The 18556-nt window shown below is 44.8% G+C and overlaps 1 protein-coding gene across 11 annotated transcripts in view; it reads right to left on the bottom strand.

The window, feature by feature from the left end:
• The window catches only part of LOC147911499 (ral guanine nucleotide dissociation stimulator-like), a 260781-nt gene that overhangs the window by 15585 nt on the left and 226640 nt on the right, over nucleotides 1–18556 (bottom strand). For 6 of the 11 annotated variants that reach the window (XR_015550996.1, XR_015551000.1, XR_015551001.1 and 3 more), the window contains one exon: nucleotides 1214–1537. Coding sequence is in view for 2 of the 11 variants with exons in the window: in XM_087428073.1 (XP_087284199.1) it covers nucleotides 1214–1405 (192 nt within the window). In the remaining 9 variants the exon portion in view is untranslated. Of the gene's footprint in view, nucleotides 1–122; nucleotides 284–1046; nucleotides 1538–3048; nucleotides 3181–9573; nucleotides 9857–18556 lie in introns of those variants that run through there. The other 5 variants (XM_087428079.1, XM_087428075.1, XM_087428073.1 and 2 more) reach the window with 4 other exon arrangements.

The following is an 18556-nucleotide window of genomic DNA, read 5'->3' on the forward strand; positions in this document are numbered from 1 at the left end:
ATAACTCCCAAGACAAAAAATAACAAATGTTGGAGAGGATAAGGAGAAAAGAGAACCCTCACACACTGCAGGTGGGAATGCAAACTGGTGCAGCCACCAAGGAAAACAGTATGGAGATTTCTCAAAAAGTTAAAAATAGAAATACCATACATTACAGCTATCCCACTACTAGGTATTTATTCAAAGAAATTGAAATCAACAATTCAAAGAGATTTACTCACCCCTGTGTTCACTGCGACATTATTCACAATAGCCAAGACGTGGAAGCACCCCAAGTGCCCTGCTACAGATGAATGGATAAAGAAGATGTGGTATGTATTATATACAATGGAATACTGCTCAGCAAGAAAAAAAAGACAAGATCATCCTGTTTGCAACAACTTGGATGGACCTTGAGGCTATGATGTTAAATGAAATAAGCCAGACAAAGAAATATGCATGATTTCACTCATATGTAGAAGATAAACATACACAGGGATAAAGAGAACAGATTAGTGCTTACCAGAGGGGAAGGGGGCTGGGGGTTGAGTGAAAGAGTTAAAGGGGTACATGTGCATGGTATGGATAAAAGTCAGACTACTGTGGTAAGCACGATGTAGTCTATACAGATATTCACATATAATAATGAACACCCAAAATTACACAATGTAAAACCCTTTATAATTTCAATAAAATAATTAAAAAAAAATAATTCATTTCTTTTTATGATTGAATAGTATTCCACTGTGGGGATTTACCACACTTTGTGTATCCGTTCACCAGTAGATGGACATTTGGGTTGTTTTCCGTTTGCGTCTACTATAAATAGGTTGTTATCAACATGTGTGCACAAGTCTGTGTATAGACATATGTGTTTATTTCCCTTAGATGGATTCCTAGGAGAGGAATGGCAGGGTAGACGCATGTAATTATTAAAGACGCATCCAAGCTATTTTCACCAGCACTCGATGAGAGTTTCAGTGACTTGACATCTTCAACAACACTTGCTATAGTCAGTTTTTTTAATTTATCCATTCTCAAGTGTGGTGGACTCTCATGATGACTGTCACTTACATTTCCCCAATGACTCATGTTGTGAAGGAGAAGGCAAGTCACGCACAGACTGGGAGAAAACATCTGCAAAACATATCACTAGAAGAGGATGTGTATTTATAATATATAAAGAGCTCTTACAACGCAATAAGAAGAAGACAATCAACACGTCATGGCTTACCAGGAGACAGCAGATCAGGCCTGTGATGAGCACCAGGAGTCCTGCCAAGAAGATGAGGATAAGGGCCCAGAAGGGGAGGTCTGGGGAGACAAGTGGTGGGGTGAGCCACGTCCTGTCATAGCCCAAGGGCTCCTGGTGACCCCACTGTGCCTCAACCCTCCTTGAAAAGGGTTGGCCAAAATTCTTCATCATCCAAGACACTGTGCGCACGGTTCTCTTCGATGAGACACAGCATCAACATACTCGTCCCCTACCATGGGCTGGGGCTTCCTGCAGGTTTACCAGGCTTCTCAGTCAAGGTATCATCTCTATTGGGAGAATATTCTGGAAGTGAATGAAATGGAGAATGCATGTGAGTGTGTTTCACTCTTTTTAATAAAACTTTTTAGACACAGAAAAATAAAGGGAACAGTCTCATAAACATCCATCATCTAGATTTAACAATGTATATTCCATCCAATTAAAACAATATTTCATCAATGTATAAATTATTAACACTTGTCACCCTTGATTCATCCCATGTTTTCAATGAAATATTAACGTCAAGTAGACATCACCATGTTTCACCTCATTTTAGTTTCCATCTCTAAAAAGTGAGAACACTTTCCTACAAAATCTAAGACCATTATCACAGAACAAAAGTGTAATTAATTAAACCAAATTCATACCTCTGGGCACAGAGGACTGAATTTGGGCTGGACTTTCTTATGACGGTAAGGGGGAGAATGGGTCATCACAGTTGGCAAGCCTATGGGATCTCTCTAAATTTGTAAAATCCCACTCAAAAGTGTTCTTCCATGCCTGGAAACACATCATCCCCTTCTACTTTATCTATTTGCTTAATATTCATTTTCTAGGATTAACCTACAATGTAATATCCTGCAGGAAGTCTTCTCTGAATACCGCCTCCAAGTATGAGTTTGTTCACATCAAATAATTGATAAGTTTCAATTCTCTATTCTTGTTATTGCCAGCTACAACATAAACTCCAGGAGGGGAGGACACACAGCACTCAGTGGGCATGGGGGGAGGGGTGCAGGCCCCCCTACTTGTACCTCTATCCAGACAAACTCTTAGAGGTGTGCTGTCTGATATGGAGCAGCAACAAGTCTCTTTTTGAATTAAAATTAATTTTAGTTAAATAAAATAAAAAATCTAGTACCTCAGTAACATTAAAAATCAGTAACAATAAAGACCAGTCACAATACCATCCTTCAAGTACTCAACAGCCACATGTGACTATGCACTGGAGAGCACAGATATAGAACACTTCCACCACTGCAGAAAGTTTTAGTGCATTGGTGCTCATCTAGAACGGGACTTGGGAAGGAGGAGTCAAGATGGCGGCGTAGGCAGACTCTGAACTCACCTCCTCCCATGGACAGAGCAAATTTACAACTACTTGTGGAGAAATTACCCCTGAGACAGAACTGAAAACTGGATAAGAGGAACTCCTGCAACAACGGACAATCCTAACTGAGGTAGAAGAGGCAGAGGCTCCCTTCTGGAGAGGAAAAATGCCGCCTTCACAAGCCACCAGCTTCACGGCCACCGGGAGCAGCTCACAGGTACGCACCCTCCCTGGAGGCGCGGGGTCCTGAGCCGGGAGCGCCCCCGCTGTGGGCATTTTGTGGACCCAGCACAATCGACACCAGCAGCATAATATCTGACTTTGCCTGCTACTAAAACATTGGGGAGCACCCCCAGAAAACACGGTTCACAAAGAAACTAAAACTGGCTCTTAAAGGGCCCTCGCACAAACGTACCCGTTCCAGAAAGCATCCTAAAATCACCAGAAAGAAAGGTGCACAGTGCTTTGGTGACAAGAAACTCACCTAATAGGCCCTGAGTGCATCTCAGTGAGGGGTGAGACCTCTCCAGGGACTGGGACATTGGCGGCAGCCATTGTTGTGGCCCGGTGTGGGCATGCTGACACGGACGCCATTGGAGTTCTCCCTGAGGCCTGCTAGCCCAGGGTCTGCTCCACCCGCTAGAGCACCAATTTAATCTAGATCAGCCAGGGCAGGCAGCCCACCCTAGAGACTAGCCCCACCCAACAACAAGCCCTCAGGCAACGTGTGGGCCTGCATAGATTGGTAACTGGATTCTCTGCAGCCTGGCAACTGAGCCGACTTGAGTGGGGCAGGGTGTGCACAAGGAGCAGGTGGAGAGTGTGGGGCGGTGGCGGAGTGTGTGGGGCTCCTGCCATGGAGAGACTGGGTCCACTTCAGCAGGTCGGGGCGCTCACACGGGGCAGGACTGTGTTGACTGTGTGTGTGGACCTGTGGGCGGCAGGGCTTGTCAGCTGCAGGGCTTGTCAGCTGCAGAAGACTTGTGCTTCTCAAAGACCCACATAGGAGGTTTGCCCCACCTTCCAAAGCCTGAAACAATTGGGTGCTCCTGTGCCTGAGGCCAGCCCCACCCAGCTGCAATCCTCAGAGAGCTGACAAGAGACATAAAGGGCTAGAGGCTTACTGCAATTGTAAGGCCCTGAGCCTAACAACCTGCCATGCTGGGGGCCTACTCAGTTAAAAGAAATACTGCAACACAAATGTGGTATTAGAACTTACAGCCAACTGTGCTGGGGTGCCCCACACCTGATAAAGAGACTGAAGGGCCCACAACAACTACAAGCAGCTGAGCATTACAACAGCTGGCCAGGAGCATAACTCAGCCTCCCTGGGCGCCTATAGGGAGAGCTAACAGGCCACAGTAGAAGGACACACGTAGCCCACATAGGGGCCACCCCTGGAACATTGAGAACTGAGGGAAGCACACTGGAAGCCTCCCAAGGCATCACTAACATAAGGTCACCTATCTAAGAGCAGGAGACGTAGTTGACCTACCTAATACATAGACACAAGCATAGGGAAAGAGGCAAAATGAGGAGGCAAAAGAGTACATTCCAAGTAAGGGAACAGGACAAAACCCCAGAAAAGGAACTAAGTGGAACAGAAATGAGCAACCTACCCGACAGAGAGTTCAAACTAAGAGTGTTAAGGATGCTCACTGATCTGGGGAGAAGAATAGATGAACTCAGTGAGAATGTCAACAAAGAAAGGGAAGATATAAAAAAGAACCAATCAGAAATGAAGAATACAATAATGGAAATGAAAAATTCATTAGAGGGACTCAAAAGCAGAGTAGAGGATACAGAAGAACGGATCTGTGAGCTGGAAGAAAGACTAGAAGAAATTACCCAAGGTGAACAGGTAAAAGAGAAAAGAATTAAAAAGAGTGAGGACAGTCTAGGGGACCTCTGGGACAACATCAAGCGCACTAACATCCGTGTTATAGGTGTCCCGGGAGGGAGAAGAGCGAGACAAGGGGGCAGAGAATCTATTTCAAGAAATAATAGATAAAAACTTCCCTAACCTAAGGACGGAAACAGACATCCAGGTACAGGAAGCACAGAGAGCCCCAAACAAGATAAACCCAAAGAGGCCCACACCAAGACACATCATAACTAAAATGTCCAGAATTAAAGATAAAGAGAGAATCCTAAAAGCTGCAAGAGAAAGACAAGTTACATACAGAGGAAACCACATAAGGCTATCAGCTGACTTCTCAGCAGAAACCTTACAGGCTAGAAGAGAGTGGCACAATATATTTAAAGTGCTAAAAGGAAAAAACTTACAGCCAAGAATACTCTACCCAGCAAGGTTATCATTCAAAATGGAAGGAGAGATCAAAATTTTCCCAGATAAGCAAAAATTAAAGGAGTTTGTCACCAAGAAACCAGTGCTACAAGAAACGTTAAAAGGACTGATTTAAGGGGAAAAGAGAAGACCACAAATAGGAAAAATTATCTATTTCCATGATTAGAATGTAATGGATACAAATGCACAAGAAAGAGGTTAGATATGATATTAAAAACATAAAAGGAGGGAGGAGGGGAGTTAAAGAGTACAGCTTTCAGACAGAGGTCAAACTAAAGTGACCATCAATTCTGTATAGAAGAAGTAAGGAACAGAGAAGGAATACTAAAACACTGAGGGGAGAAAAAAAAAGTTAAAAAATGGCAGTAAGTACATACTTATCAATAGCTACTTTAAACGTCAATGGACTAAATGCTCCCATTAAAAGACATAGGGTGGCTGACTGGATAAAAAAACAAGACCCATATATATGCTGCATACAAGAGACACACTTCAGACCTAAGGACACTCACAAACTGAAAGTGAAGGGATGGAAAAAGATACTCCATGCAAATGGCAATGAAAAGAAAGCTGGGGTAGGAGTACTAATATCAGACAAAATAGACTTTAAAACAAAAACTGTAAAAAGAGACAAAGAAGGGCATTACATAATGATCAAGGGAACAATCCAACAAGAGGATGTAACACTTGTAAATATCTACGCACCCAATGTAGGTGCACCTAAATATATAAAGCAATTATTAACAGACATAAAAACGGAAATAGACAGTAACACAATAATAGTAGGGGACTTTAACACTCCACTTACACCAACGGATAGATCATCCAAACAGAAGATCAATAAGGAAACATTGGCCTTAAACAACACACTAGAACAGATGGACCTAGTAGAAATATACATAGCATTCCATCCAAAAACCGAAGAATACACGTTCTTTTCAAATGCACATGGAACATTCTCCAGGATTGATCACATATTATGCCACAAAACAAGTCTCCATAAATTTAAGAAGATTGAAATAATACCAAGCATCTTTTCTGACCACAACGGTATGAAACTAGAAATCAACTATAGGAAGAAAATCAGAAAGGCCACAAATACGTGGAGATTAAACAAAATGCTACTGAACAACAACTGGGTTAACGAAGAAATCAAAGAAGAAATCAAAAATACCTGGAGCCAAATGAAAATGACAATACGACATGCCAGAATTTATGGGATACAGCAAAAGCAGTTCTAAGAGGGAAGTTTATAGCGATACAGGCCTATCTCAACAAACAAGAAAAATCTCAAATAAAAAATCTAACAATGCACCTAAAGGAACTGGAAAAAGAAGAACAAACAAAGCCCAAAATCAGTAGAAGAAGGGAAATAATAAAAATCAGAGCAGAAATAAATGAAATAGAGACCAAAAAAACAATAGAAAAAATTAATAAAACCAAGAGCTGGTTCTTTGAAAAGATCAACAAAATTGACAAACCTTTAGCTAGACTCACCAAGAAAAAAAGAGAGAAGGCACAAATAAGTAAAATCAGAAATGAAAGAGGAGAGGTTACAACAGACACCTCAGAAATACAAAAGATTATAAGAGAATACTATGAAAAGCTATATGCCAACCAATTTGACAATCTGGAAGAAATGGATAAATTCTTAGAATCATACAACCTTCCAAAACTGGATCAAGAAGAAGTAGAGAATTTGAATAGACCAATCACCAGTGAGGAGATCGAAACAGTAATCAAAAACCTCCCCAAAAATAAAAGTCCAGGACCAGACGGCTTCCCTGGTGAATTCTACCAAACATTCAAAGAAGAATTAATACCTATCCTTCTCAAACTCTTCCAAAAAATTGAGGAGGGGGGGAAGCTCCCTAACTCATTCTACGAAGCCAACATTACCCTGATACCAAAGCCAGACAAGGACAACACAAAAAAAGAAAATTACAGGCCAATATCACTGATGAACATCGATGCGAAAATCCTCAACAAAATACTAGCAAATCGCATACAACAATACGTTAAAAAGATTATACACCATGATCAAGTGGGATTTATTCCAGGTATGCAGGGATGGTTTAACATTCGCAAATTAATCAACGTAATACACCACATTAATAAAATGAAGAACAAAAATCACATGATGATCTCAATAGATGCAGAGAAAGCATTTGACAAGATACAGCATCCATTTATGATAAAAACTCTGAATAAAATGGGTATAGAAGGAAAGTACCTCAACATAATAAAGACCATATATGAGAAACCAACAGCTAATATCATCCTCAATGGTGAAAAACTGAAAGCCATCCCTCTAAGAACAGGAACCAGACAAGGATGCCCACTGTCACCACTCCTATTTAACATAGTATTGGAAGTCCTAGCCACAGCAATCAGGCAAGAGAAAGAAATAAAAGGGATCCAAATTGGAAAGGAAGAAGTGAAACTGTCACTATTTGCAGATGACATGATTTTATATATAGAAAACCCTAAAGAATCCATCAGAAAACTTTTAGAAGTAATAAACGAATATGGTAAAGTTACAGGATACAAAATCAACACACAAAAATCAGTTGCATTTCTGTACACTAACAACGAAGTAGCAGAAAGAGAAATTAAGAATACCATCCCATTTACAATTGCAACAAAAAGAATAAAATACCTAGGAATAAACTTAACCAAAGAGGTGAAAGATCTGTATACCGAAAACTATAAAACATTTCTGAAAGAAATTGAAGAAGACACAAAGAAATGGAAAGATATTCCGTGCTCTTGGATTGGAAGAATTAACATAGTTAAGATGTCCATACTTCCTAAAGCCATCTATAGATTCAATGCAATCCCTATCAAAGTTCCAACAACATTTTTCACAGAAATAGAATAAAGAATCCTAAAATTTATATGGAACAACAAAAGACCCCGAATAGCTAAAGGAATCCTGAGAAAAAAGAACAAAGCTGGAGGTATCACACTCCCTGATTTCAAAATATACTACAAAGCTATAGTAACCAAAACAGCATGGTACTGGCACAAAAACAGACACAAAGATCAATGGAATAGAATCGAAAGCCCAGAAATAAACCCACACGTCTATGGACAGCTAATCTTTGACAAAAGAGCCAAGAACATACAATGGAGAAAAGAAAGTCTCTTCAACAAATGGTGTTGGGAAAACTGGATAGCCACATGCAAAAAAATGAAAGTAGACCCTTACCTTACACCATACACAAAAATTAACTCCAAATGGATTAAAGACTTGAATGTAAGACCTGAAACTATGAAACTTCTAGAAGAAAACATAGGCAGTACGCTCTTCGACATGGGTCTTAGCAACATCTTTTCAAACACCAGATCTGACCGGGCAAGAGAAACAATAGAAAAAATAAACAAATGGGACTACATCAAACTAAAAAGCTTCTGCACAGCAAAGGAAACCATCAACAAAACGAAAAGACAACCTAACAATTGGGAGAAGATATTTGCAAACCATACATCTGATAAGGGCTTAATCTCAAAAATATATAAAGAACTCACGCATCTCAACAACAAAAAAACTACCAACCCAATTAAAAAATGGGCAAAAGACCTGAACAGACATTTCTCCAAAGAAGATATACAGATGGCCAACAGACACATGAAAAGATGTTCAAAATCACTAACTATCAGGGAAATGCAAATCAAAATTACAATGAGATATCACCTCACGCCCGTCAGAATGGCTATAATTAACAAGACAGGAAACAGCATGTGTTGGAGAGGATGTGGAGAGAAGGGAACTCTCATACACTGCTGGTGGGAGTGCAAACTGGTCCAGCCACTATGGAAAACAGTATGGAGATTCCTCAAAAAATCAAGGATAGAAGTACCATATGATCCAGCTATTCCACTGCTGGGTATTTATCCAAAGAACTTGAAAACACCAATTTGCAAAGGTACATGCACCCCTGTGTTCATTGCAGCACTATTCACAATAGCCAAGACTTGGAAGCAACCTAAGTGCCCATCAAGGGACGAATGGATAAAGAAGCTGTGGTATGTATACACAATGGAATACTACTCAGCCATAAGAAACGATGAAATCCAGCCTTTTGTGACAACATGGATGGACATTGAGGGTATAATGCAAAGTGAAATAAGTCAGAGGGATAAGGTCAAATACCGTATGATTTCCTTCATTAAGTACTAGATAATAACAACAATAAACAAAAACATAGGGACAGAGATTGGATTGGTGGTTAGCAGAGGGGAAGGGGGGTGGGAGTAGGGTGAAAGGGATAATTCGGTACGTGTGTGGTGATGGGTTGTAATTAGTATTTTGGTGGTGAACATGATGTAATCTATGCAGAAATAGAAGTACAATGATGTACACGTGAAATTTTACAATGTTGTAAACCAATGTTACTGCAATAAACAAAAAATTAAAAAAAATAAATAAAAAATAAAGGAAATTAAAGCAAGTACAAAAAAAAATAGAACGGGACTTGGCAAACTATAGCCTGTGGATCAGAAACCACATGACACCCACACCTGTAAGTCTGAATCACACACAGCTATAGGCCCTCACTGACCATCTGGCCCAGTGGCTTTCAGCGCAGTGATAAGGAAACAAAAGTCCAGAGAGGGGAGGTGACTAGCTTGAGGTCACAGAGCTGTCTAGGAGAATGTGACGACCTCCTATATTACACTGGTGTCCTTTTTTCTCTCTCTATGGTTGGTAAAGACTGGGGGACTATGCCACCTCCTGCCAGCCTGAGAAAGTTCAATGCTCTCTCAGCCCCAGGCATCCAGAGTCCCCAGAAAGTCCTCACTTCCTTTCCCAATGACCAGGGTCCCTTACCATCCCCAAGGACAATCTTCCTGTCCAGAGTCAAGTTCTGCAGCTGGGTCCATTCTGGGTCAGCCGCAGGAATTCCTCCTAGATGGCAACTCTGTCCAGTCTCTGTGCCAAGGCGGCAAGGTACACAGGGAGTCCACTCCAGTGTGGTTACTGTGGGGGACAGACCTGGAAGGGCACAAGGGATGAACAAGTGTGTCTAGAATTCTACCGTGATTCTAGATTCCCTGCTTCTGTGTCCTGTCCAAGATAACTTTCTGCAATAATGTAAACATTTGTCTGCACTACTAAATACACTCATTATTGGCCCCAGGTTCTTATCAAGCACTTAAAATGTGGCTAGTGTGTGTGAGTGAGGAACTGAATTTCTCACATAATTTCATTTAAAGTAATTAATTTATAAATAAATAACCACAGGGAGAACATTTTTGAAACATTTGAGAAAGGACTTCTGCAAATGCATAAAAACAATGAGAACACTGGTAAAAATGGTCAAAATCAACTTTTCAGAAGTCTAGAAATTAATCAACAGCTTGTAAGAATCTGAGAAGGGTTTAGTGATGAAACATGGTGGAATCTTGATAACGGGAGCAAATTTTGTGGCATTATAACTTGCACTATTCCCATCCTACTCTCACAATATCCTCCATAACTTTGAAAACCCTCAGTCTCAGAACCATGGTAGCTGAGACAACCAGCAGCCAAGCAGCCATAATGGGTTTGGAGCTCTGAAAAGACCCATCCCCATCGAACTGTCACTAGCTGATCTTCCTGGCAGCTTCCCGAAAAAGCCCCATGTTCAGGGCTTGACGTTACTTGACTCAGAGCTTGCCCAGGGAGGAAAGTCTGTCCCCAGGGCACTTGCTAAAAATATTCAGGGCTAATTGTTTTCTATTGTAGTTGCCTGAGGGAGTGATACCAGCTGAGGCAGGCAAGAGGTGAGCCAAAAACTTAGAAAAAAAATTGGGAGAATGAGATGTCCACAGGGGGCTTTGAAAAGCTCCAGTGTATTTGCGGACATCTAGAAGGCCACAAGTGCTCAGAGCTGTGGCACGCCCAGGAAAGACGAGACCATCTTAATCTCTCACCTCTAGTTGAAGGGTTGGCTTAATATCTGAAAACTTGACTATGTATTACACAATATCAATAGAATAAGGGCCAATACAACGCAATCTCGACCACATATACAGAAAAGAATTTCACAAAATACAATGCTCTTCATGTCTAAAAAAACAAACACTCAACCAATTAGAAATAAAAAAAAAACTTTCTCAACCTATAAATAGCATCGATGAAAAACCCATGGCTAACACCATATTCAATGGTGAAAGACTGAAAATTTCCCCGTAAGACCAGGGACAAGACAATGATGTCTTTGCATATCTCGTGTGTTAATCACAGATAGTAGTGGTTCTAATGAGGGCAATTAGGCAAGAAAAAGGAATAAAAGAAACCCAGATTTGAAGGGAAGAGGTAAAACTATTTGTTTTGCAGATGAGAATATATTGTATATAGAAAAACCTAAAAAATACACTCCTCTCCACACACAATATGTGAATCCTATCCTAATAGGTGTATAAAAAATTTAAATTGCCCCATGTGGTTAGCGGCTCCACTATTGGAGAGCACAGTTAGACTGCTGATATTTGCTGAAAGTCTCCAGAAGAGGAGGAGGAGCAGGATGCTGGAGGTTGGTGGCACCAAATGTTAATGCTTTTCTCATCCCCCGAAAACCTATGGAAGGGGATGTTAGGATTAGCTGACAGAGCTGTGGGGCAGAATGGGCACGATGTAAGTGACTTCCAGATCAATGATGTGTCACGGGAGCTCAGAGTCATCAGCCACAAGCTCAGCCAATCCTTCCAGTCTCCTCAACCTACATCAAGTCGGTGACAAGGCAGGAGATGAATATGTCTTATAGCTGGCTGCCTTTGTAGAGCTTGGTGACCTAGAACAAACGCAAGGGAGAGTGGGTGAGATGGAGGTCTCCTGGGGACGCAGGGGGCCACTGGAGCCAGTGAAAGATCACAGACCTTGGGGCAAGGGAGACCTGACTTCAAATCCTGGCTCTGCCCCTAACTCACTGTGTGACCTTAGACACAATACTCCCCTTTCTGAGCTTCAGTTTACCCATGTGAGAAATGGGGAAGGCAGCTAGGACATCACCTCTGGACACTGAGAGAACCCAGACATGAAGGGAAAGTGAAGGGTTGAAACAATCACATAACAGATGTAAGTCAGATGGAGGAATGACGGTGCCCTCAGGGCAAGGAGAGACGGGAGAGGGAGACCCCATCTGGTCATGGGGGTCTCTCAGCAGGGCAGTGTACTCCGAGCATGTGGGCTCCGAGTTGCTGAATTTCCACCTGACGATGCGGAAATGTAGCTGGTGCTCTCTTGATAGATAAACACTGGGCTGCAGAGCCTGGAGCCACCAAGAGGAAGAGAAACAGGTGGAGACACTCAGCTCCCAGCACAGAGGCAGGGTGGCCCACGGGGTCAGGGTGGTGGGTGCAGACAGCGTCCACACTGGTGGCTGCCCCATCCTTCTCAGGCCTGGGGAGAGAGGGATGTGGGGATTCTAGAGAGAGTTCCTGAAACCTCTGGGGATGGGGGCCAGAACTGGAAGGAGGAAATGGGAGGACAGTGGGAAGACAGAGAGGGGTGGTCACAAAAGTGGTCATTAGGGGCAAATGCTCAGGGGAGGGTCTCACGTGAGTGAGACCAGTCTGAAACTTGAGTAGAAGGGGCCCAGGCTGCTCTTCTTGAACAATGATCCAGATGGGGAGGAAGGAGGAGGAGGAGCAGGAGGGACAGGGGTTGGGGGAGGGGCTGTGTGGGATTTAACCCACCAGGAGCTGCTGGGACCAGGGTCTCACCAGGCTCTATAAGACCCTCTCAGTGAAGTTGAAGGTGGCCTAGCCATTGCTCATGTCTGATGAATACCGGAGGGTGGAGATGGTGACGTTGACTGTGAGGGTCTTGAGGTTGTGCCCCAAAGCTGCAAGACGAGAGGGAGAGCGATGTCCATCTCTCAAAGCTGGCTTGAGACCAGACCAGAGTCCTGCACTCATTATAATCTCTCGTCTTCTGTCTCAGTGGCACCACCACCCATTCGTGTGGTCACCCAAGTCAGAACCAGCATATCTGCTCAGCTCCTCCTCCCTCCCAGTAACACCCATTCACCTTGCACACTGGTCCTCACTCCCTCTTTCCATCCCTGTCCTAGCTCAGGTCTTAACTTCCTTCACCCGGACCAACACCCCAGCAGGCTCACTGGATGCTCTGTCTAAAGGGGGTTCTACATGGACTATTTGAAGTATCTTTCTGAAATGAATACCTCACTAGGGCCCCACTGCTCTAGTACCACCCATGGCTCCCTTTGGCCTTCAGTGTTTAGTTCAAACATCTTGACCTGGCACTCAAGGCTCTACTCAATCTGTCTCCTGCTGACCTTTCAGTATCATTTTATCCATCTACTGCGGGTTAAACATTATGCTTCATGCAACCCAAATTGGTTTCAATTCTCCCCATAGGGCATGTTGTTTCTGGTCGGAGCCTTTGCTCATGGAATCCTCTCTGCCAGGAAAACCCTTCATCCTCTATTTGCCAGGGTCACCCCTACTCATTCTTAAAGAATTCATTCTGGTGAAACTTTCTCTAGCAAGCCCCTCCCCTCCAAATTATGCCAGGTGCCTCTCCCCGAATTATCCCACATTGTATTATAATGGTGTATTAATTTCACAAGACTAAGGGCTCTCTGAGGGCTGGCCTTAGACTGAGTGGTTGGTATAATCTTTGTGATCAGCATGATTGCCCTAAAACCATAATTTCACACCCTGGCTTCCCAGCTCCTGGATCACACCTGGCTCATGGGGAGTGGGGCCAGAGAGCTTCTCTTGGAAGGAAAAGGGAGGCCCAGATACCTGTGGTGGCTTCTGGTGGCACAAGTGATGATCAAGTATGCAGGGACGTGTTGGCCGGCTCGGGAGCTGTGGATAAGTCTGTCATCAGGGAGGGACAGAGTGGGAGGAGCCCCCAGGCTCACAGGGGCTAAAGCACTGGTTGTCTCAGAACCACCATTCACAGGTGAAGCATAAATGAGAGTGACGGGACGGGTGACTGTGTGAGTAGAGGGATAAGCAAGCCTGTGGATGAGAGGAGCCCAAGAGAGAGAGATAGGTGAACAAGAGTGACAGAACTCGGAGGAGAGACAGATAGGCAGAAAAAGGGGCAGATGGATGGGATACCTGGAAAAGGAGGACCAAGGGCAGGGCTTTAGGAGAATTAAAGTGAAAACCATGTGGGGTCAGAATGTGGTGGAGAACATGTCTGTGTCTAAGGCTTTCTGACACTGGGCTGGGACTCTCCACCAGAACCCGGGAGGGAGAGAAGGGATGAATTAGGGCCCTTCCAGGTCCTTCCCTCACCAAGGACAGCAGGTGAAGGAGAACAAGTACTCCCAAACTCCAAATGCAGACGGGACACAGGAAATCAGGGCCAGGAATACTCACTGGTGGTAGTCGGGGCCACGTCTCCATAGGTGTAACCTGTGGAGAGAAGGCGAGAGGAGCTGAGCATGAGTTGGGGTGAGCATAAAACATTAAGGGAGAGGAAGGATATAGGGACCTTTGCGGGAAAAGCAGAGGGAAAAGCAGAGGGGACGAGTGGAGGGGTGTTCAGGGGGAAGGCAATGAGATGGAAGGTGGCTGGACCCAGTGATCAAACAGTGATGAGAAGACTGAACCCAGACCAGGAGGATAGAGAGATGGATCATAGCTCACTTTAGAGCAACGGAGGGAACACAGAACTCAGACTGGGAGAGACAGCGTGGCTGTAGCACAGCCCCTCACCACTGACATAGAGGCTGTCCCAGTCCAGGGTGAAGGAGCCCAGGTGGGTGACACGCTGAGTCTCATGGCTCAGCTCCCAGTAGAGTCACTCTCTGTCCAGCCAGGGACCTGCGGGGGTCAGAGTGGAAGGTGCAGATGATGTGCACCCCAGTGGCTACCCCACTCTTCTCAAGCCTGGGGGAGGAAGATCATAGGGATGTGGAATACTGAGCAGGGGTCATTCTGGGTGTGGAAAGTGAGAGAGGGGAAGGGAGGAAGGTGATCGAGATGCTGAAGGGGCTGCTCTGATGTCTGCAGGGGCTCTCCTAGGTCTCCCATGTGAGACAACCCCCTCACAATTAAGGCCTGACTTCTTTTAGGATGTGGAGGGGGGACCTGTGAGTGGAAAAGAGGGGTGAACACACAGACCTGGGTGAGGGGGGACCTGCAGGTCTGCACAGAAAGCAGCGAGAACAGTCATTGCCCTGTGCCATCTGACACATGCAGGCAAGAAAGTACCGTTATGTTCTCTCGGTTCTACACTCTATGGTCTTTTCTTTCTACTTCTTTCCTACTCCACAGCCATCACTCACGCGTAGGGAAAAATCATCTTATTCCTAATCTTATTCCCAGCACCTCCCATCTTGCCTATTAAGTCTTCATTCATAACCATGAAGTCCATTTTAACCCACATGTTTAGACCAAACGCTAATCACATCATCCTTCTACTGTCATCTCTCCAGAGTGTTCCCACTGGTCTTAGAACAGAGTCCCAAGTCACCCCTGATCTGGTCCTGCCTGTCCCCCCCTCGCCAGTGTGGCTCACACCCCTCCCCCTGTGTTGACTCGGCTCAGCCATCCTTCTTCTCAGTTCATGGACACACCAGGCTCTCTGCTTCAGGGGTGTCCTCATGCGGTCCCTCTGCCTGAAACGCTCTCTTGAACACACTCCCACACCCTCACTCCAGTCTAACCCTCCTACCAGCTAAATCCAGTCCCAACTCCAGCTCTCAAGCTAAATATCAGTCCTTCTCAAGAGGGCTTCTCTGCCCCCTCATGTTGATTCCCCTTGTGCCAAACTCCCACATCACTCTCATCATTAACTTTTCAAAATCCAAATTCCCAAATACAATGTAAATTCCATGGAGGTGGGACAAGGTCTCTCTGGTTCTCCAGGTCCCCATGCATGTGTCCCAGGGCCTGGCTCATGAGATGAGGAACCAACCCGGTTTGTCTAGGACTGCCCTGGTTTGAACACTAAACTTCCTGTGTCCTGGAAAACCCCACTGTCCTGAATAAACGAGGATGGTTGGTCACCATAAATTATACACTCAGAGACTATCTATTGTATGACAAGCACACATTCCCCTCAAGAACATCACAGGAAAGCCAGAATGAAAAAGGCACACACACATACACAGACAATTAGTAGAAGCCAACAACTAAATACAAAATTACTTAACAAGATTATCTGCAACGTGAATCACCAGACCATTATTTCAGAAATGTTTCAAGAAACAAAATTAATTCCCTTTAGAAGGCAAGGTGGAGAGGACAGTCTTTTTGGAGACTAGCGCCCTTCCCTTCAATCTACAGTGTTGCTTAGTACTCCTCCAAATGATTTGAAATGTCATAAAGAAAAAAATGCTGAAAATAAATCTGGCTACTGCCAAATTCAATTTTAAATTTGTTATTAATACAAAGAAGTTAAAATCATCTTTTTCCCTGAATGCTCCTTTATTTCAAATTTATGTGGAGGATTTATAGGACTTTAGAAATCAAATTGAATGGATCTAAGGAATGTTGCTGAGTATCGCTGCTAATATTTCATCGGATGTCTTCTAATACTACATACACACGCAAAACATTTCTGTATTTATATTATATATAAATCCTGACTTTTGAGTATTATGCAATGCAAGTAAATCTATATTTTCTACTATAATGCACATTTGCAGTTATTTAGGTTTGTTTCATGTGTTTTTATTTTCATATAACTGTACTTACTGAAATATTTACCACACAAAACTACAGACAGCTTTCCATCTTTCCATCCATCAAATATCAATAATTTTTCTCAAGATACCTTCACTCTCAGTGACTCCAGGTGGTGACAACCCGAGCCCAGGAAAGCTCACTAGCAGGTCTTTTGCACAGCAGAGGCTGCCGGAACCTGTTGGTACCATGTCCACAGTGTACTCACCTGGTCACACAGAAATGCATGGATCAGCAAGGACAGGTGGACCCTGAGCCTGGTTTCACCTGAAATTTGAGCTCCAAGGATGCTTTTCGTGTCTGAGGGGGGAAAAAGAGAGCAAACAAGCTTTTGAGCCCTTTTATAGGGTGTTGGATGGAAAGGCAACCCCATTCACTTTTATTTTTTTTTGTATTTACTGGTTTAACTGTAACTGTTGGCTGTGGCTGGATTTTCCCGATTCCTATCCAGCCACCTGCTGCTCCCCGTGATGGGAGAAAGCAGCTTCGTGCTGTGTACACTTGAGTCGCTCAACTCACTTGGCTGGACAGAGACTTTTTGGTGACTCTGGACCCTTTAAACAAGCTTGTCATTTAGGGACCTTGTAAGTGACTCACTGACTTGTCAACAATTTCCACACTTCATTCAGGGCTCCGGAGATTTTCAGGCCCTGGAGCAGGTTTCCCAACATTGGCACAACTGACATTTGGGGCCGGGCAATTCTGTGTCAGGCCGTCCTGGGCCCTGGAGGATGCTGAGCAGCATCCCTGCCTCCCCTCCTAGATGCCAGGAGCGCCCCATTTGTAACGACCCAAACATCGCCTCCAGAAGCGCCTAAAGCCCCCTGGAGACAAAATCACACGGAGGACGGTGACGGGGACTCTGAGGAGGGGAAGGCGGCGCCCGGAGCCAGGAGGAACAGCAGCCTCGGGGGCCCTGAGCGAACAGCCCGGGGGGAAACGGGGCTGCGGGGGGACGGAGAGACGCTGAGCCCTGACGGGGCTGCCCACGGCCCAGGCCCCTCCCTGGACCGTGACTGGAGCCGGGACCGCCCGCCGCTGACCGAGCCCCGCCTCTGAGGGCGAACGTCCACAGGAATGCGGTCCGCGCCGAGAAGACGGAAGACACTGCGCAAAATGCCCGCTCCGTCCACGGTGCCGCCCGCGCTTCCGGTTCCGGTCTCGGGCGGGCGTTCAAGGAGGACGAACGTTTGGGGGCTGCGGGTTGAGGCAGCGGGCGGGCCGAGGCCATGCACCCCAGCCTCGGGGGAGGTGTCTAGTTTCTAGAGTGAGTGAGAAGCTGGAAAGCGGGCTGGGTCAGCATCAGGGACAGGGACAAAATCTAGGGGCGGGGCTGTGTGCAGGAAGCAGTTCTAGGGGCAGGCTGTGGAAAGGGACAAGGCTGTGAGTGACAGCAGGCCTGGAAGGCAGTTCTATGGGCGGGAACAAGGGTGCAGGCAGGGCACTGAGCCGGGACCAGGCTGTGGGCGGAGGCAGGCCCGAACATTGTGGGTTGAGACCAGTTCCAGGGGCAGGAAGAGGCGGATGTGTGGCTAGAATAATTCAGGCCGACTTCACAGGGGGAGGAAATCAGCTCCAGGGCCGAGGCTGGAGTCGAGGCTTTCTGTGGACCCCTAGACTGTACAGATAGCTGGATGTTGAACAGCTGTTCTTCATTCCTTTCCCCACCTTTACACAACCTCATAGAATGATGTGCCCATATTTAGAATTCTAAATTTTTTGTGCGTTTCCTGTTTTTAATTTCATTAAAAAATTGGATCATATATTCACATTTCTCTACAACTTGCTGTTCCAAGCCAGTAGATAAGGATATAACGCTATTTTAATTTTAAAAATCTGGGGGGAGGGAGGCCTATGTCGTAGGTGTACGTATAGGAAAACTTCTAATATTCTCACTCTACCACTGTCTCCCGGTACTTTTGCACAGAGATAAACATTCTTTCCTCCTCTATCCTTCCAGACATACTGTGTATATGTGGGACTGTGTATACGTTCAAGCCCAAGAGGGATGTCCGCAAGCAAAACC

The sequence above is a fragment of the Ceratotherium simum genome, unplaced genomic scaffold, assembly GCF_057802395.1.
Source record: "Ceratotherium simum simum isolate JZ-2026a unplaced genomic scaffold, ASM5780239v1 HiC_scaffold_43, whole genome shotgun sequence".
Classification (NCBI taxonomy): domain Eukaryota; kingdom Metazoa; phylum Chordata; class Mammalia; order Perissodactyla; family Rhinocerotidae; genus Ceratotherium; species Ceratotherium simum.